General features: G+C 49.7%; 1 protein-coding gene across 1 annotated transcript in view; it reads right to left on the bottom strand.

Annotated features, from left to right (window-relative positions):
• Positions 1-609: 609 nt before the first annotated feature.
• GABBR2 (gamma-aminobutyric acid type B receptor subunit 2) overlaps positions 610-20242 on the bottom strand; it is a 383643-nt gene continuing 364010 nt past the window's right edge. The window contains exons 15-19 of the mRNA XM_066367578.1: positions 16063-16287; positions 13543-13725; positions 9723-9852; positions 6041-6158; positions 610-3219 (exon numbers count right to left, since the gene is read on the bottom strand). Of these exons, the coding sequence (XP_066223675.1) occupies positions 3054-3219; positions 6041-6158; positions 9723-9852; positions 13543-13725; positions 16063-16287 (822 nt within the window). The 3' untranslated portion in view covers positions 610-3053. The remainder of the gene's footprint in view (positions 3220-6040; positions 6159-9722; positions 9853-13542; positions 13726-16062; positions 16288-20242) is intronic.

The following is a 20242-nucleotide window of genomic DNA, read 5'->3' as shown; positions in this document are numbered from 1 at the left end:
GAGGCTGGAAAGGAGCATGGGGCCAACTCTCACAGGTGGGCAAGGCCTGGAGGGGGCGTCTGGGCTGGGGTGGGGGCAGTGAGGCTGCTCGACTAGTCAGGAACTTTTTGGTTGCAAGTGATGAGAACTGAACCTGAGCAAACCCGGACATAAAGGGCAATTCGCTGAAGGAACTGAGGGGCCAAGGAGGGCCCGCACGTCCAGCACAGGAGGGCTCCCTCCGGGCACTGTCGGCCTTCAGGGACAGCTGTCCAGGGACTGACACCGTCAGAGCCCATCTCTTGGTCCTTTTTCTGTCTGTGTTGGCTTTACGTTTCTCCTCTGTGGCCGACTGTCTTCCCGACACAGAGGCGTCCCGGGGAAGGGACGTCCTGGCCCAGCTCACGGCCCGCTCCCACTCTGGATTCCCCACCTGTGGGGAGACCCAGAAGCCGGGTCGCATGGTAACCGGGCAGCTCCGATACTGCCACCAGAAGGCAGGAGAGGGCAGCTTCTGAAGGAAGGGACAGTGCTGAGCTGGCGACCCCAGAGCCATCCCTGGAGTTTCTGGGCAGAGGACTATGGCCTGAAATGACCTGCATTTGGGGCTTCAGAGTAGGCATGAAAGACCACAGTTTTCTCCCTTTTATTCATAAAAACAAATTTGCAACAATTTATTAAAAATTGATACCATGCAGTAGGGGCAGGAGAAACTCCTCATTTACATTGGATTCTGGCAGTTCCAGTCTAATTAAAGCGTTTGTGCACTAACGTCACTGGAAAACACCTTCAGGCTGGAGCCTTTTTGGAAATGTACGGTGTGTTGGCTGCGTATAAAAGGACAGACCGTTAAATAGCTAGAGTCACTTCTGTGGGTCTTGTTATTTGCAGGGAAACTTAAAAAAATGGGTGAACCTACAGTATCAAGACAGAGAATGTACTTTGTGGGTTAACCTAGGAGATGTGCACGCTCGGGTCACGATGGGTTACAGACGCACACACGCACCACCGACTGTCCAATACTTTTGTTTCTTTTTTTTTTTTTTTCCTGCTATGCTGGAATAATATTTCTACAGGTATTTTATTTTGTGTGTGTGTGTATACATTATGTACAACGAACTATCTCTTTCTCTTTGAAAAATTAATGTGGCCCTTTAAATTAAATCTGATTTTGGTGAAATCAAGAAAGCAAGTAAATACTGGTAATACACAGTGAGTGACAACACTGATTTTTAGTGTCTCAACGGACAATGACTTCAACTTGAAGTCACGTGATGTGTTGACATTTTTTTTTTTCCCTAAAAGCTACAGTACCTCCATAACCTCTCTTTGGGGGAGGGGGAAGGAAAGCTATGCTACATGAAACAGGGTGTTCTGAAATGTTGTAAGATTCCCGCGGGCCCTTTTGTCGGAGCCTGGTGGTGACAGCAGCATATTCCTGACTTCAGTGGTCTGGGAAGAGATTATTGCCTGCCTGTGGAAGCTGCCATTGGTTTCTTTAGGGAGTGAGCGACTGCTCGGTTGTGCAGACGTCCTGGACATTGTCATTCAGGCCTTTCTTTAGCAAAGAATGAACCTGTCTAGGAATGTCACAGAAGTCGTCGTAGGGAGCCTCTCTTCCGCTGGCTGATCCTGGGAGAGGACTGTGCTGGGTGCCCCTCTGGGCTGCTCCCCTGCTGCTGTGAGGGCCGAAGGGCATGGTCATCCTGGTATCTCACGGGTCAGGGCCGTTTCACTGTTTGGGATGAAGCTTTCCTGCATGAGATCGAGTTTTGATCCTCAGCATGACCCTGTGAGGTAGGCAGGATGGGTGTTTTTTTCAACCCCAACTTGTTAGAGAGGGGAAACTGAGGCTCAGAGAGACACTAGTGACTTGCCCAAGATCATGGAGGCTGTCAGCAGCGGAGTAGCCTTGAACCCAGGTCCGTCTTACTCTCAGGCCGGTGCTCTTCGAGGCTCAACTAAACGGGAAGAGTGATCTTATGAAGGAGAATCAGAGTGCTGACTGATCACCCCTGGGACCCCCATGGGCACAGCTCACCGGCTTGTCTGGACTGAAGGCTGCCTTCTGGAAGCTGAGGGAAGCCCTCAGCTAGCAACTCTTTCCCCTACGACTACAGGGACGTCTTCTAGAAGAATGCCCATGATTCACTTTGGTCAGAAACAAAGTCAGTGGGAAAGAAAAAAAAAACAACAACGACCTGGCGAGCCCTTGGGCGCTGATGAGAGAGGTTAAAGTGCACAATCTTTCTGATTTGTGTATGCTGGGAACAGACATTCCATGATTAGCTCAGGTGGTCCCCTTATTACCGGGAACACCTGATACAAACACAAGGACATGGCCAACGTGGAGGATGCATGACCGACTGTCGGTGAATGCTGCAGAGCATGTCTGCAGTGACGTGCCCTAAATCCCCACGGTCCAGAATGGGTGTTATTGTGTTAATGTGTGACATTTATCAGAGTCAGGTCCCACCGGGAGGCATGCGAGTCAGCCTGCTCCCACACCCCCGCCCCGGGTTGCCAGCTGCTGAGCTGCGTGCGCCTGGCGGCCTCCCTGCCGGCTCCTGTGCAGAAGGCCAGGGCTGGCCGGACTGGCAGCTGGGGGCCTGGCTGCCCTGCCCACCGCCTTCCCCAGGGGGGGAAGGGCTGGCCTGGGGGCCACGGCCAGTGACGTGTTTGCAGAGGCAGAGCCGCTTCTCCAGAAGCCCTTTCTCTTCCCAAGGCTGTTCAGTGACTTCTAGCTGGAGTTCTAGTGACTCTTTCCTTGTCTAGGATGTTTTTTATCCCCCTCAAAGTTGCAAATATCCCAGTTCTTCCTGCTTGCAAACATTAAGGAAGAAGTCATTTCCGTGCCTCTTCTTCGTGAAAGAATAAAAACTTCACAAATAAGGCGCGAGGCCAGGTGCCGAGCGCGCCCGCCCTGTCCACCTGAGTGCCGTCCCAGCCGTCCCGCGAGGCCAGCCGTGGTGCCCAGTTTCTCTGCAGCCAGATCCGACGGTGTTCCTACAGCAGACACCCCTGCTCTGTGTGGTTCCGTCATGAGGGAGACCCCGGCCCCAGGCCTACCACCCTTACAGGCCCGACACCATAACTCGGAAGGAGGGCGGCACATGTCTGTGGCGGGGGCTGGCGGTGGGGCTGACGCAGGGGCTGGCGCAGCTGGCGTCCACGCCTCCGATGGACGGGAGGTAGGCGTGGTGGAGGATGGGGAGCTGGAGGGACAGCCGGCGCTGGATGCTGTGGCAGGGAGAGGGAGAGAGGGAGGAGTGTTAGTGAAGGCTATATGGCTGCTCACCAGAAAGTTCCTTGGACTTGCTTTGGCTAAGAGGCTGCTGGCAGGAGCACAGTTTTCTCTGACTTCGAGATCTGTGCATCCTATCACCTAACCATTCACCCGTCTAGCAGGCATTTAATGCAGGCTTACCCGTGCCAATTACTGCCCTGGGAATAGCCAGGGAGCCGATAAGCAAGGAGGATGCTTCTTGAGCTTCCAGTGATTCTTAAGGACAAGGCTTTGCCCTTCCAACAGGGATTTGCTGCATAGTTTTCACTCTTTATTCTTGCAAGCCTCCACATGGGCTTGGCTTTGGGCTCCATCCCCTTGAGGCTTCGCAGCTGATCTGTCCTTCCCCATTGGCTCTGCCTCCCCTGCCTTGCCCAGGACCTCAGCCCTTCCTGCTGGGCCAGTTCAAATAGGTTCCTTTTTGGTATTTCGGCTCCTGTGGTGACTAGCATGATGGGACACTCAGGGTTCTCTAAGATCCTGTCTCTTGGTAGATTCTCCAGTTGACTCTTCTATCCTTCTCTATGAAAACCCTACCCTCTGGCAGCTAGTTTCCCTAGAACACTGCTCATGGCCACTCAACGTGCCTTTGTGAACCTATTCCCCCCACGGGAAATGCCCTTGTTTACTTCCTGATCTGATGAGCTGCTCTTCCTTCAAGATCCAGTTCAAATGTCACCCTCTTTGTGCTAACTCCCTCAGAGAGGTAGCCCCTTCTTCTCGAAGCCCCCAGAGCCCTCAGTAAACTTCTGAGACGGCAGCCTGAAGAACCAGAGCCAGGGCTGGGTCTGTAAGAGGGACGCAGGGGCGGAGCGAAAGGGAGCTGCCCCCGACTCCCTTCTCACTGCCACACCTCCTGGGCGCCTTCACAGTGGCCGGCAGGTCATGGAGGCTGCTGATGTGGGGGGGATTGTGCCCCGGCCGCTGCCCGTGCTCTGCTCAGCTGCGCTCTGTGCACTTGTCCACGGCAGCTGGGATGTTACAGTCCTTGTAATCTTAGGCCTTCTGTGTTCCCAGTGCCTGGCCGTGCAGGTGGGACAAACCCTAGATCTTCACAAAAATCTAGTAGGCAAAAGCATTATTTCCATTATAAAGATGAGTTTATGGAACTTTGCTTATGGAAACACAGCCAGAAGCAAAGCAAGGTAGGACTCTTGCTTCTGTTAAACCACAGAGCTTTGTGGAGGAGGCCAATCAGTTCATAGGGGCTGTCTCCTCCCAATAGGTTGTGCCCTAGACCAGTGGCTTTAGGCAACCCCTGTGTTTTGGTCGTTCGACCCCCACCGGGGTCGCGACCCACAGGTTGAGAACCGCTGCCCTAGACTGTAAGAAGGGCATTGGTGGGGATCTGAGATGATGAGGACAGATGCAGGGCTGCCCCACTCCCTAAGGACCTGTTGGACAGAAGGGCTTCTCCCAAAAGATACTTCATAAGTGCTCATGAGATAAAGGTGTTGGAGATCTCATTTTGAAATTAAAGTTGACTCTGTGTAATAGCAGTTTTGATCAATTCCTTAAGGCAAGACAGTGTTGGCAGGAGCCAGGGAAAGGGAGCTGAAGAATAAGCTCTGACCTGGGAACAGGTGCTCTGTCCCAGCATTCCCAGCAGGGCCATCTACCTGGGCAAGGTGGGCACCTGTCTGGTTGTCAGAACTGTAGAACTCTGCTCTCTGCTGGGATCCTGTTTATATTTTCACTCATTCAACAGACACCAGGAACATACTCAAAGCTTGAGCCTGTGTTCAGTCCCAGGGACATGTGAAGAGCCATACCTTACCGTCAAGGTGTGGGCATGCTAATGGAGGGACCCGATAGGCAAGCCGCTGATGCATGCCATGTAGCCACTAGTAATTGTTCTGGAGTGTAAGCCAGTTAGTTCCTCAAATAACTGACATAAAAAGATGAACGTTAAAAGCACCCATAAATCAGGTGCCATGAATAGCTATGGAAGTGCACAGGGTCCTGCTTGAGAGGAGCAGGGTCAGGGAAGAATGCTCAGGGGGAGGAGAGCCTTGGAGCTAATTGGGTTGAGCGGCTATTAGCTCTAACACTGACTGGCCCCAGATGACACGGCAGTTAGTGATTCAGCTGTTTTTGCTGGGTCCTCACTGCCTGTCACTTCCTAGGAGCCAACACGCAGGGCTAACATTTCTAATCTCTCTTTTCCAACCTGCTGTGAGCTGGGAAGAATCAAAAAGTACCGGTGGGAACAAAGCACACTGGGATGTCCAGGTTTTTGCTTAGATGTTACCTTCTCGTGGAGCCTTCTCTGACCACCCTGTCTCAACTACTCCTCACCCCCTTCCCTGCTTTATTTATCTCCAAAGCATCTATCACTTAACATACTAGGTGTTGCTTTTTTAATTAAAGTATTGTCTTACTGGACAGATTTTTGTCTTTTTTCTTCACTGCTGTGTCTGATACATAGTAGGTCTCAGTAAATCATGGTTAAATAAACGCATCTAGCAAGATTAAATTTAATACATAACAAAGGCAGTGTGCTACAACGGAGAACATGGAATTTGATATTGGACAGACGGGAGTTCAAATCCTATCTCCTGCACTTAGCAACTGGGTGAGCTTTGACAAGTCACCTCCCTTTTTTGGATGATGTTAAGTCTCACCTGTAAAATGAGCATTGTCATCTGACCTGCATCACAGAATTGCTGTGGAGTTCCGATAAAATAATGCACGAGAAAACACGGTGCAGATTGTAAGCTGTCCTGCAGGAGTCACGTGCTCTTTGGCAATAAGTCTCAAGGAGAAGGTACTTACTGTTCTGGGGAGTTTATATCTTCTATAGGATCTTTGCATGTTCGTGAGGGCTCTGTTGTGTTCCACTGCAGCTGGGGATTTTGATCGAGGTGATTTTTTAAAATGGCCTTTCCCCCATCTGAATGTGAAACAACAGTATTACAACACATTACATTAACTTGATTTTTAAAACTTGACAATGCAGTCTTTTTAGGATGCTGTCCCAGGAGAGAGAATGCAAAAGAGCCCAGCATCCCTGTGCATCGTCTAAGCCCTGGTCTCCTCAGCAGCCCTCCTGGGAGCAAGGCAGGGAGCCCAGAAGCTCCGCCCAGGGACGGTGTGGCATGCTGCAGATGTGTGTGGCGTGCTGCAGATGTGTGTGGCGTGCTGCAGATGTGTGTGGCCTGCCTTGTGCCCTCCTTTTCTCCAAGAAAGAGGGGGAGACCAGGTCAACCAATGTAGGCTACCTAACTTACACATTAGAGGCTCTAACTTGAAGGCCCTTTTCACTACATAGGGACGTGGTGACAAAAAAAGCTCCACGGTATGTTTTCCAAGAATTGAAAGGAATAATAATAGTAAACTTCTGGCGGCGGCGGCGGTGGTGGGTATTAAATGAATCTTTCTGAAGGGCACAGTCAATAAGCATCCAACACTATAGAAAGTGCATATATTTTGGCTCAGAATTTCCAATTCCGGGAATTATCCTCAGGAAATAATTAAGGATCTGTGTGAAGAGACATACAAGATGTTCAAATCAGTACTGTTTACAATATCGAAAACTTTGAACTAACCCTGATCTTTGGAGTAATAATGGATTAGATACATGCTAAAATGTATGTCTGGGGCCTTTGTTAAAAGAAACACTGTGTAACCACAGAACATGCTGATGTAGAGGCTTTCAATCCTCTCGGTGCTGCAGACACCTGGGGAGATTTAAAGAAATATAAAATACAAAAACCTGTCCCCTGCTGAGAGATTTGGATTCCTTTGGAGAGGGTCATAAATGTTTTCTGTTTTGTTTTTTTTCCCCTGTATTAGGCAACTTTATACATGTTATTTTACACCCACGTGAGTACAGACAATTCTCCTTATTCATGGATTCTGTATTTGTAAACTTTCCTATGCATTAAAATTTACTTGTAACCCCTAAATCAATACTCGAGATGCTTTTGACGTCATTTGCTGACACACACAGAAAGTATAGAAAACTTTGAGTTGCCCAACGTGTGCGCATTCCCAACTGTTTCAGCTCCCATTCTATAAGTGTTCTTTTTTTAGTGTATATAGGGCCACGTTTTTCACATTTTTGTGCTTTGTGTTGGTGATTTCGCTGTTAAAAATGGTTCCTAACTGTATGCTGAAGGGCTGTCTAGTGGTCCTAAGCCGTGATGTGCCTGGAGAAACCACATGTATTTATTCAGGCGTCAGTGATGGTGTTACTGCCTGTGAGTTCAATGTAAATGAATCAATGATACATATTACACAAGGTGTCTTTCAACAGAAACACACACAAAACAAAGTTTTGTACTGATCTTTTGACAAAAACGTCAACCTGCAAGAGGCTTGCAGGAACCTAATTCTGTACTTTCCCTAAGAGTAGTGGGGTTCAGGGTTCCTGAATTCACATTTCACAATGACTTCATAAATCGTAAGTGCTATGAATAATGACAGCTGCCCGTATATCCTTAGGATAACTTCTAGAAGTGGAACTGGTGGGTCAAAACAATTTTTATTTCAACCAGCAGTCTTTGAGAATGCCCACTTCCCACCTGTCTCCTCCCAATCTGGGCAACTTTTTGACCCCTGAACTTTGCCAGTCTTATATGTGAGAATGATGTCATGGCACACACACTTTTAAATCTGCGCTCCTTTAATGAGGAGCAAGACTGAGCATCTTTTCCTAAGCATGAGAACCACCTGGTTGGCTTTTATAAGGACTCTCTTGCCCATTTTCCTTTTAGGTTGTTGGTCTTTTTCTGATTAATTTTCATATAATTATACTGCATATATTTTATATACAATTACATACAATTTTCCCCTATATATAAAGAAATAAGTTTGCAACCTGAGTTATAATATTTTTTGGCTTACTCTGTTGACCATACTTATGATGGCTTTTGCACTGTTAATATATATTTTTTCTTTTGCAGCTCAATTTGCCAACCTTTTCTTTTGTGGCTTCTGTATTTTGCATCAAACTTAAAAAAGGGCTTTTCCTCCTCTGAGATTATAAAATAAATTCTTCTATGCTTTCTTCTAGTATATTCATGGTTTCATCTTTTATATTTAAATCGTTTATCCACTTGGATTTTTGTTTCAAGTGTGAGGTAAGGATCTAACTTTTTTTCCAAAGGGCTACCCATTTATCCTAATGAAATTTACTGAGTAATTCATTTCCCCACTAATTTGAAATGCCCACCTTTTCTAGATACTGAAATTATTAAGAATAATTTTTATTCTTGACATTTCTTCATTACTTACCTCAATTTAAGTTCTTAACAATTGATATCTTATAAATTAAGTATATAATACTGCTTTTATACTATATTAATTATATTATATACTATAATAAAATTAATTATAATTTTATATATTAATTTTATAAAAGGAATACTTATTTCTTATGTAATAAGAATAAAAAATTAAGATTTTTCATTAACTTAAAATTAATTTTATAACAAAAACAAATATATGCTAATGTCAAAATGCAAACAAAAGAGAAGTGTATAAAATGAAATGTAAACGATTCCCTTTCCACCCACTGTCTGCACATACAGGTTCCTTCCACACAGGTGAATACTGTTAACTATTAGTTGTTTACTCTTCCAAATCTTTTAAAAACTGCACTTATGCACACACATACGCATCTGTATGTATCACAATGCTGGCCTTCATCTTACATTTCACTTGGAGATCTTGCCAGATTTGCACAAACAGATCCACCTCACTTTTTAATAGCTGAATTCTGTGCCTTGTTTGGTTGTATAATAATTAATGAAAATACCCCAGATAGTGATCATTTAAGTTAATTCCAGTTTTTCTCCCCTAAAAATAACATGGTGATGAACAGCATGTGTCTGCATCTTTGTCCGCGTGGGAGTGTTTCCCAGGGCAGGTGCCGGCTAGTGGAACTGCCAGGTCGAGAGGTTTCACATCTGACATTTGGAGAGTGCCAGACTGGCTTCCAAAACATTGCAGGAGAATGCTCATTTCGACACACTCTTACCAACACTGGCAATCTTCTAAAATTGTGTGAAATGTCAGCAAAATGGCCTGTGTTACTCCCGCTTGCATTGCCCAGGTGTCTGGGCAGCCTGAGCGTCCTGCACATCTACTGACCGTTCCTGTGCGTTGATGAGGCGCATGGGAAGCTGAGGAGTGCTGGGAGAAGCACGGGCGATCCACCTGCTAGGAATGATGTGCCCCCTGCTGGACACTGGGAACACTGGCCATGTGTGTAAGGGAGCCTCTGGAGCCCAGGGGTCTGAGGAACAGAAGCCCCAGCTCCAGGCGGGGTGGGGCCCCAGATGGACACTGAACTGTGGCCAGAGACGTGGGTTTCAGATCCTTCAGCTCTGCTTGTGTGACCTCAGCCCCGCCCGCCCCTCTCCGACCTCAGTTTCTCATCTGTGCAATGGAAAGTTGATGGCTGGTGTCTGATATGCAGGACCCCTGTGCCAGGGGCTCCACCTCCTCTTACCCGTGCTCTCGGTGAAGTTCCCCAGGTTGAGGATGTCGTTGAGCTCTTGGTAATGGTTCTGTTTAATGTAGGTGGTCTTTTCTGGCGTGTCCTGCAGCTGCATGGTGACCTCTTCCAAGTCTTTATCCAGCTAGAAGACAAAGGTTGCAGCTAAGTCAGAGCACCGGCCCAGCCCTGCCTCAGCCCTGGCAGCCAGGCCTGGAGAGCCAAGAAGCGGCTCACAGGGTCACAGGCTGGACCTCGGGCTCGCTTTGGGAGGGCGCTGCGAGCCAGAGGGGCTGCTGCTGGGGAAGACACAAGAAGGCGCCCGCCAGCTCCTGCTCCAGGAGAGGCTGTGATGAGAGGGGCCTGGGCTTTGCACTGGAGCAGGGGTAGTCAACCTTTTTATACCTACTGCCCACTTTTGTATCTCTGTTAGTAGTAAAGTTTTCTAACCACCCACCGGTTCCACAGTAATGGTGATTTATAAAGTAGGGAAGTAACTTTACTTGATAAAATTTATAAAGCAGAGTTACAGCAAGGTAAAGCATATAATAATAATTATTTACCAAGTACTTTATGTCAGATTTTCGCTAAGTTTGGTGGAATAAATCTTTATAAAACAAATTACTATAGTTAAATCTATCTTTTTATTTATACTTTGGTTGCTCCACTACCACCCACTATGAAAGCTGGAACGCCCACTAGTGGGCGGTAGGGACCAGGTTGACTCCCACTGCACTGGAGCGTCCTGGGGGGTGGGTGCTGGGGGGGGGTGGGGGGAGAGTGTCACAGCACAGGCTCTGAAGCTGGACACACCCTGGGGCAAGCCCAGGGCTGCTCCTTACTGGCTGTGTACTGGCTGGAGGGAACTGAGTCTCAGTTCCTTCATCTGTAGAATGGGGTAATAACAGTACCTAGCTCACAGGGTTCTCGTGAAGATTAAATGAGGTAATACAATAAAAGTGTAGTCCAGTGTTTGACACATAATAAGAGTAACCTGCTACTATAATAATATTACTGTAATTATTATTATTGGTTTGGGGGTGGAAGGGATCTGCAGGACTAGTCAGCTTGGAGCCTCACACTGACTGTCTCAGAGACTCAGAGCCGCAGGGTGCCTTCACCGGAAGAGTAAAGCAGGATAGAGAGGGCCACCCTCAGTTTACATAACAATCAGATGCAAGGCCGGGCAGCTGGGTCCCTGAGAAGTGTGGGGAATGTGTGTGAACCGGGGAGTGGACAGCAGCTGGGGAGGGAGTGAGCACCCTACTACAATATAAGGGAGGGGATCACACAAACTGTCAAGTGTTGTCAAGAGCACAGCCCTAAACTGTTTAACAAAGAGTTTCCATGTGGAGGAGGAGAGAGCTACCTTTTCCTGTGTGACTCAGAGGGCAAGGCTAGGATCAAAGGGTGGAAGCATTAGGAGGCTATTGTGACTCAGTTCCAGGAAAAGCAAGGCAGCACTTGAGGGGTTTAGACAGTGGCTGGGGCTGTGGGTTTCTTAAAGCGAGTGCACTCTTCACTGCTGGGGCGTGCAGGGAGTGCCCCTTTCACTGCTGGGGCGTGCAGGGAGTGCACCTTTCACTGCTGGGGCGTGCAGGTGCAAGTCGAGGGACAGACACCTTTCCTACTCTGCTCGGGCGGCGGCTGACGGAGGGCTGCCCGTTCTAAGAGCCAGCTTCAGAGGCACAAACAGCTGGGTGGAGACCCTGGTGGCGCACCACTGCGAGCCCCTCACAGGAGGGACTGCCAGACAAACAACGGAGAAGACAGAATGCTCACTCACATTGAATTCCACATAATAAGGAATCATTTTTAAGAATAAGTATATCCCAAATATTGTATGGGACATACTTCCACTAAGAATACGATGGGTTGTTTGAAACTAAAATTGAACTAGGCATCCTGTATCTAATCTGACAACCCTATGTCTCACTTCTTTCCTGGGACTCTTAGCTAGTGACTACATTTCCCCTCCTCCCCGTGGCTAAGTATGTGTAAGTTCTCTGTCAGGGTAACTGGAGCACACCCCGAATGTGTACAGTTTTGTATCAGTAAAGGGATCGCCTGCACGGACTTCCTCTCTCTTTCCTTCCTAGGGCTGAGAACAGGGCCTGCCTTCCACAGGCTTTGACTGTGCTGCCAGGAACACGGACGCACGGGATGCAGCAGACAGACAGCAAGAGGGAAGGAGACCCATCGGCAGTGAGTCGGGGAGCAGAGCTGCCTGCCCACCTGGACCTCTCTCCTTAGCACTGTTAGGTGGGAGAGAAATAAATGTGTATTTTTTTGGGGGGGGCACTTTATTTTGGGGCCTCTTTGTCAAGCTGACTTAGCCAGTGTCCTAACCTACACACGGCCCTTTGTTCCTCGCCCTCACATTGAATCAGAATTCCTGCATTAAGCACACGTCCCGAGCACTACAGGCCCAGTCACAACCCTCGGCCCAAAGGGTGACAGAGGAAGGTAATTTGGTTTCTCCTTCCCGGTACAGAAAGTCCAGAATGTGAGGACTGGCTTGGGCACAACGGAATCAATACAGCTATGGCCCTCCCTGCAATACTCGAGCCCCAGCTGAGGGCCCGCAGGACAAAGGCGGGTCTGCCGCAGCAAATTCTCTCCCCTGAGAGTCTCTCTCCACTCCCCCTCCCTGTGGGCATCACACAGACGCAGGCAATTACAGGGTGTGTTGGGAGAGGGCAAACTGGGGTGGTCACACAGGGAGGAAGCCACCTGTTAAATAACAGAAGATAGATTTTGTCCTCTGCCACCTGGGTTCCTGACACAGGGCTCCTGAAACCCGTATAGTTTCCTGGGTGACAGGAGTGCTGTTCTGTTTTAATGAGACAACTCCGGGTGGGCTCCTGGAGGAGGGCCGGTCATCACGTAGACCGCGCCCTGATGAGACACTTGGATTTTCAGCCCACCCCATTCTCCTGAGACAGGAGAAGGGCTGAATATGGACTTAATAATGGATCGTGTCTATGTGATGAAGGTTCCACAATAACCCCGGAAGCACAGGGTCGGAGAGTGGCCAGGCTGCCGTCCACACCCACACCGGGAAGGCCACGCACCCAACCCCGCGGGGCGGAGCGCCTGTGCTCGGGACCTTCCCAGGGCTCGCCCCGTGTATCTTTCCACCCGGCCGTTCACCTGTGTCCTTTATCACACCCTTTAACAAACTGGTAGACATACGTAGGTGTTTCCCTGAGGTCTGTGAGCTGCTCTAGAAAATGAACTGAACCTGAGGACAGGATCGTGGGACCTTCCATTAACTTGGTCAGAAGTTGAGGGTAACCAGGGACCTACTCCTTATGGCTGGCTCGTGAACTGGGGTGGGAGCAAGCCTTTAACCCGCGGGCTCTGACATGTCTCCAGGTAGTTAGTGTTCGACTTGAGCTAAATTGTAAGATACCCCGTCGGTGTCACAGGAAATTGCTTGGTGTGGGAAACGCCCTCCACCCAACACATTTGGTGCCAGGAGTGTCCGCAGTGTCCTGTGTGAGTGGTGGAGACACACAGGAGGTGCACAGCTGAGCTTTTCCAACTCACTCCCGGCTTGTGGAAGCTCACAAATCTCTACGAACGCCCTTCTTTCTGGGGACGGCTTGAATCCAGGGCCAGGTGGGCCAGAAACTCCTGCCACATTCTGGCTAAGGGCCTCACGTTCCCCCTGGTTCTTGCCGCCGCAATGACAGCAGATGGGGCTGCACAGCTGTGACACAGGGACGTCCTTGAGGAGACACGGTGGGGGCGGCAGCTCTGAGCCCCTGCATCGGGGCCCAGGGACTCAAATGGGGAGACGGGGCCCTGGCTGGTGGTGTTGTGGGGGTACCTCTGTGATCTTCATTCGCAGGCGATGGTTTTCAGACTGCAGGCCCTCTAGGCGGGATGTGCTTGCTTGGTTCACGCTGGTGACTGAGGTGGATGTTTTAGAATCTTCTTTCTTCTGATTCTGAGTGAACTGGAATCGTCTGTTCTGAGTTGCTGCATCCGGGTTTGTTCTCAGAGTGATAAGCTGAAAGGACAGATTAGGTTTGAAAAGAGAACCCTGGGTCCTCCCTCCCCTGCCCTGTCCAGTCCCTCCCCGCAGGCGGCACTGGGGGCAACAGGGGGCCACAGAAAGGACTCTGCTGGCAGTCCCGCGCCCCGGGCTCAGGACTGTCTCCGTCAGCTTGTGTGTGATGGGGGAAGCCCCTCCCCTCGCTGAGTGTCTGCTTCCTTCCGTGTCAGTAGAAGTCTGGTCTCCTGACCCCGATTCCCTGCATCTCCACCGTTCTTCACAGCCCACCCAGGGCCCCTCAGGCCTGGCTCCAGCTGAGCCTGCTCTGCCTTCGGCCTTGAGCCACGGGGAAAATAAACCTGAAGGTGACAGTTGTGAAGACCGTGGGAGGGAGGAAAGGCTTCTCCTGGTCAGAACCACTGGTGGGCGCCTGGGGTGCACTAATGACCAGCTCTGTCCCTGACAAAGATATTTTTATAGAAGAGAAAGAGTTGCCCCTTAACCCTGATCTTATACTCATTCAGTTGAGAAACACCTCTGGTTTGAGGCAGGCTCTTGGCTCAGTCCTGGAGAGCAGGGGCTGAGTGAGCCATGGCCCCTGACCACCAGGATCTCATGGTCCAGACGCGAGGCGCTGAGCTTTGTGGAAAGTCTGCAGGATGGTGAGGGCAAGGGGACCCCAGGGGGAAGAAATGGCACACGCCATCACAGGGAGGCCTGGGGCTCAGGCCGCGATGGAGAAGGGCAGTTTGGATGGCAGACAGGGGTTTCTGGGGAGACGAGGAGACTGAAGGGTCCTAAAAGGCAGCCCAGTGTCAGAGACTTGATCATGGAGCCAGGAGGGCCACGCAGGCCTATTGAGGGTGACAGAGCAGAGTGGCATGATCAGAGCTGGCTTTGAATCAGCTGGTGTGGCTTACAGGACAGAGCGAACATCAGAGTGCAGACGGAGGAGTGGTGGCATCGGCCCAGAGCCTGGGCAGGTGTTGACAACCAGAGAAGGAAGGAGTACACGCCAGCGGCATTTAGAATAGAGCGGATCCTGCTTGGGGACAAACAGGGCACCTGGGAGGACGCAGGTGCCATGGGCAGCCTCTGGGAGGAAGGACCCCGTTCCTTCTCCTAGGCACAGATGCCCCCACTTGGGCCAACAACTCCTTCCCCACTCTGTTTCCTGCTTTTCCTCTACTTTTGACACCGGCCCTACCCAAGGTCAGGCTTCCCTCTGTGCAGACCAGCTACTGGGGGGTTCTAGAAGGTCAAGGCCTCTGGTTCACGTGCTGCTGGGTGGGATAATGTTTGAAAAATACTTCTCGGGATGGTCCCAAAGGTCAGCTTTTCAGAAAATGGAAAATGTAAGAGGTTGTTAAAAACCATTATTCTTTATGTCCACTAATACTACTACTGCTACTCAAGGGGATAACTGGAAACAAGAAAAATGTGTTGTATAAAAATAAAGTTATTGGCCCTGGCCGGTTGGCTCAGTGGTAGAGCGTTGGCCTGGCGTGCAGAAGTCCCGGGTTCGATTCCCGGCCAGGGCACACAGGAGAAGCGCCCATCTGTTTCTCCACCCCTCCCCCTCTCCTTCCTCTCTGTCTCTCTCTTCCCCTCCCGCAGCTGAGGCTCCATTGGAGCAAAGATGGCCTGGGTGCTGGGGATGGCTCCTTGACCTCTGCCCCAGGCACTAGAGTGGCTCTGGTCGCCAACAGAGCGACGCCCCGGAGGGGCAGAGCATCGCCCCCTGGTGGACAGAGCGTTGCCCCCTGGTGGGCGTGCCAGGTGGATCCCGGTCTGGGGCATACGGGAGTCTGTCTGACTGTCTCTCCCTGTTTCCAGCTTCAGAAAAATACAAAAAAAAAAAAAAAAAAGAAAAGTTATTTATAATATAAAAATATGGAACCAAACGTAATGCTCACCAATAAGAGATCTAGCAGACAAGCAAACACGAAGCTTTCCCTCAGTGATGTTATACACATGGGGAAATACAAAGGCCAAAAAATTAAGTGAAAAGGCACCACTTGTGCTATAACGACAGCTATATCTGTCTAACTTAAAAAAAAAAAAAAAAAAAGGAAAGGCATCAGAAATATTAACAATATAAAACCAAAACAAAACATTAACGGTGATTATTTTGGAGTGACGGGACTGTGTGAGAGTTCGGGAAAATCTAGCTTTTACTTTTCTGCATTTTCCAAATTTTCTGTGATGTGAATTGCGTTTATTTAAAAACCAAACCAAAACAAAAAGGATGTGAAACTTAGAATGTGGAGGAAAGTCAGCAATCCCCGTGTGACAGAGCTGGAGGCCAGAGGCCAGGGTGGTGAGGTCGGGGCTGTGGGCCGCTGCCCGTACCTTCGGCACGAACACCAGGCAGAGGGTGATGGTGCTGCAGAAGATGATGACCAGGGCCACGATGCAGAACTGCACGTTGGGCTGGTCCCGGGTCAGGAAGGACACGGCGGCCCCGATGATGCACATGATGCCCACGTTGTAGACGCTCATCCCGATGTACTTGCTGTCATTGAGCGCGGGGATGCTGACATTGCGGGTCTCCCAAGCTAAGAAACAACCGAACAACTGAAACGGTGAACAGAGAGGGAAACGGTTGTTACCAAGTGGCGGCACGGCACACGCTCGCCGCTCTGAGAAGCAACTGAACTGAGGGTTACTCAGGAAGTGGGGGTTGTGGGGAGGGAGGCTGGGGCTTTGCTGTCAGCCAGGTCTTCTAAATGTCATCATCTGTCTTCCCCGATGGCCCTGGTTGAGTCTAGGGGTGCAGATTGGGAGAGTTACCGCTGTCTGGTTCTCCTTCGCCTCCACCCCTGGTTCATGCACAGACCCACAGGAGGCCATAGTGGGAAGGAACTTGAGACATGATCACGACTACTTCCCTGCATTCAATAGAAAACACTGAGGCCCAGAGAGAGGAAGGGACTTGCCCAAGGACACATAGCAATATGGTGGCAAAAACGGACTGTGTCTCTATCTTTAGAAGTTCAGTCCAGTCTTTCTTTTCCAGTAAACTGGACAAGCCCATGTCTGGGACATTTTTTACTCTCACAATGCACATAGCTACCCAGAATAGAGACTGTATTTCCTAGTCTATACATGACTAGGTTTTGGACAATGCCATGTAGTAAGTACAACTGTGTATACATTTTGGCAAGCGTCTTTAAAGAGGAAGGTGCTTCTTTTCCTCCTTCCTAATAGGTGGAGTGGAATGTGATGGGTGGAGCTTGAGCAGCCATCTCTGACCACTAAGTCATCTTAGACTACAATGTGGAAATAGCATGAAGAAGATGGGGGACCCACAGGATGTAAGGAGCTCAGCTGCTGGGAGCCCTCACATCTCTCCTAGATTGCTTACTTGAGAGGGAAATGAACTCTCTCTTAACCTACTGTTATTATTACCACTATCTTTTGTCACTTGCAGCTCTACTCCTAATCAATATCTCCCAACAGAATTGAGCAGGATAGAACTGAAATGTAATCCGCAGCAGGGTGTTGAGAGTTTATCTCCATAGGTAGTCTAAGGGAGGGCAGGATTAAAGACAGAAGGAAGTGCAGATTAAAGACAGGGCAGAAATGGTGGTGTGGGTGGGAGGAAGAGCTGACCAAGATTGCGGACTGGTCCGGGGGCTTCTGCTGCAGTCCAGCCCCCCTAGGAGACCTTCCCACAAAGGCCCCTCTTCCCTCTGATCTCATCACAGAAGCTTGGGCATCGAGACCTGCACGAACCACTTAGCATCACAGCAGGGCCTAGGTTTTGAGGTTTGGTTTAATTTGGCAGCAGGATGTCATGTGGTAGTAGAGTGGCTGACACAAGGTTGGAAGATCGGGAATCTGCTCTGCTGTCCACTGGCTGTATGACTCTGGGAGAGTCACTTCACCTCTCAGGACCTCAGTTTCAACATCTGTGAAATGGGAATAATAATAATGCCTCTCTCAGTCCCTGGCCAGTTGGCTCAGAAGATAAGAGTGTCGACCCAGTGTGCGGATGTCCTGGGTTTGATCCCTGGTCAGGGCACACAGGAGAAGCGACCACCTGCTTCTCTTCCCCTCCCTCTTCTCTCTCTCTTTTCCCTCCTTGCAGCCAGTGGTTTGATTGGGTCAAGCATTGGCCCCAGATGGGGGTTGCCAGGTGGATCCTGACCGGGGTGCATGCAGAGGTCTATCTTACTATCTCCCCTCCTCCCACTTAAAAAAAATAAAATATAGAATAACACCTATCTCATAAGGTTTCTTTCCTGATGCAATGAAGGGATGTTATCTGAAAGCATTTTAAAAATGGAAATGTCCTATACAGAATTTAAAAGGCATTTGTTGTAATTAGTATTATTTTTATGCAATCATTGTTGTTTTCTTCTCCTTTTCTTAGTGTTTTCTCACAGATTGATTTATTTTGAAAAAGTTCCTTTTAAAATGGGGAACCAGAAGGCCAGGAAGCAGACACCGAAGAAGGGGAGGAAACCACCAGCAGTGAAGCCTGCTTTGTGCTGGTTCTTTCGAAGGCGGTCCCCCGCAGTCCCACAGGGGCACTGGGCCTGGCTGTCCACAGCTCACAGGGGGAGGAGCAGAGGCTGGTCAAGGCCAAATGGCCTGCCCGAGGTCCCCCGGCCGGAGTGTCAGGGCTGGATGGGTGCCAGAACTCCGGCTCTCTGGCACACTGCCAGGGGGCCACCAGACCGTCGTGAGAGTCTCCACCAGTCATAAAACAAGGGCAGGTCTGGGGGCTTAGCGGTCGGCCACGAATCTCTGAAGAATGCCAGGAGGAAACAGAGACTAACTCCTTTTTAGGCTTTTATGGAGCTCACAGAGGCTTCATGGGCACAGGTAACATTCAGGGCAACTTCAGCTGAGGATAAGAAAGAACTTTCTAGTAAAGCAACCCATCTGTAGTGGGCTGACTGTTGGTCCTAAAAGAGATGTCACATCTTAATCCACGGAAACTGTGAATGTGATCTTATTTGGGAAGATTAAATTAAGGGTCTGGAGATGAGACTTTCTGGATTATCGGGGCAGGCCCTAAGTCAAAGGACAAGAGTCTGGATAAGAGACACTTGGAGAACAGACTTGAAGAGAAGGCCATGTGCAGTTGGAGGCAGAGACTGGAGTAATGCGGCCACAGCCAGGGAATGCCTGGAGACACCAGATCCTGGGAGAGGCAAGGACGCATTCTCCCCTAGGGCCTCCGGCCGGAGCACGACCCTGCTTTAATCTCAGACTTCCGGCTTCCAGAACTGTGAGAGAATAAATTTGTTATGGCAGCTAACACACCATCCACACAGGCTGCCTTGAAGCGAGGAGCTCCCCATCACTGGAGGTGTGGAGGCAGTGAGTGAAAGAACACTTGTTAGGGATGCTCATGGTGGTCTGCGGGGTTCAAGGATGTTGGAACAGCTGACAGCAGACCGGGCGTACTGGGCTGGGCATGCTCTTTCCAGTCCTGAGACTCGGAGGATCAGAGCAGGAGGGGCTATGAGGGGGGCTTTTAGTTATAAACCTGAGAGGCCAGGAGGGATACGGACAATTCTTTGCATACACTGGAAACAATAAAGCATTTGTGCTGTCAGATACAGTTTTATTGACATAATCTGACTGAAAGTATTAGCTTTACTGGAAGAGATATAGTCATCTCCAGCCACTTCTGGAAGTAGGTGGGGGAGGTAATGAATGGCCAAAACACTACAGATAAATCCAGTTTAGCGTGAATCTGATTCACATACCCTAATTTCACAGTCAAGATCAAGAACATGGAAACTGAGGGACGCTAGAAAGAGTCTAGTTTCACTCTCTTTATTCAACAAGGGCCAGGGAAAGGCTAGCCATGGATTTTGCATACTTCCGGTGACAGCGAGCTCACTCCTTGCCAGGGGGCTCCATCACATCTGTGAACACTGCTCTGCTATACAAAATCCTTCCTTACATGGACCAGAGGGCTTCCCTCTGGCAACTCTGCCCACTGATGATGGTTCTACTCTCGGGTCTGTGCCACCTGTGGTGACCATGTCTCCAGAGTGTGACCTTCTCCAAGCCTAGGACCTTGGGCCGGTCTTCAAGGTCCCATTTTCATTCTGGGCTCCTCCTGTGGAAACCTCCAGCTCATCACCTTGAGGGGCTCAGATGGTCACCCAGTAGTTCTCAAAGGACCTCTATGGAAACACAGAGGGTCTCAACTAGTATGAAGTGAGGACAATCTTTGCTACGGTCCCGTAACACCTGCTCGTCTGGTGTGGCTCCTTGAAGGACCCAGGGTCATTCACTAAGAGTTTTTGGAAGCAGCAACAGGTGAGGAATCACTTGAGCAACGTAAGGAATCCCAGTTTATTTAACTTTTTGGAGAGGGCCTCATTTTCCACTCCTAAGTAGAGGCCACAGAGAGGCAGATGCTGGCTTAACTTCCCCGCAGAACGATCGGAGGAGGGTGTAGTAGCAGCTTCCTGTCACTGGAGGGACCATAAGTGGAGACAGTTTCTACAGGATGTGGGGAGAAGATTCAAGGGTCGATGCGGGATAAGGTAAGGTGGGACTG

This window comes from Saccopteryx leptura, chromosome 2 (genome assembly GCF_036850995.1).
Source record: "Saccopteryx leptura isolate mSacLep1 chromosome 2, mSacLep1_pri_phased_curated, whole genome shotgun sequence".
Lineage (NCBI taxonomy): Eukaryota > Metazoa > Chordata > Mammalia > Chiroptera > Emballonuridae > Saccopteryx > Saccopteryx leptura.
This window is presented reverse-complemented; position numbering and strand designations above follow the sequence as displayed.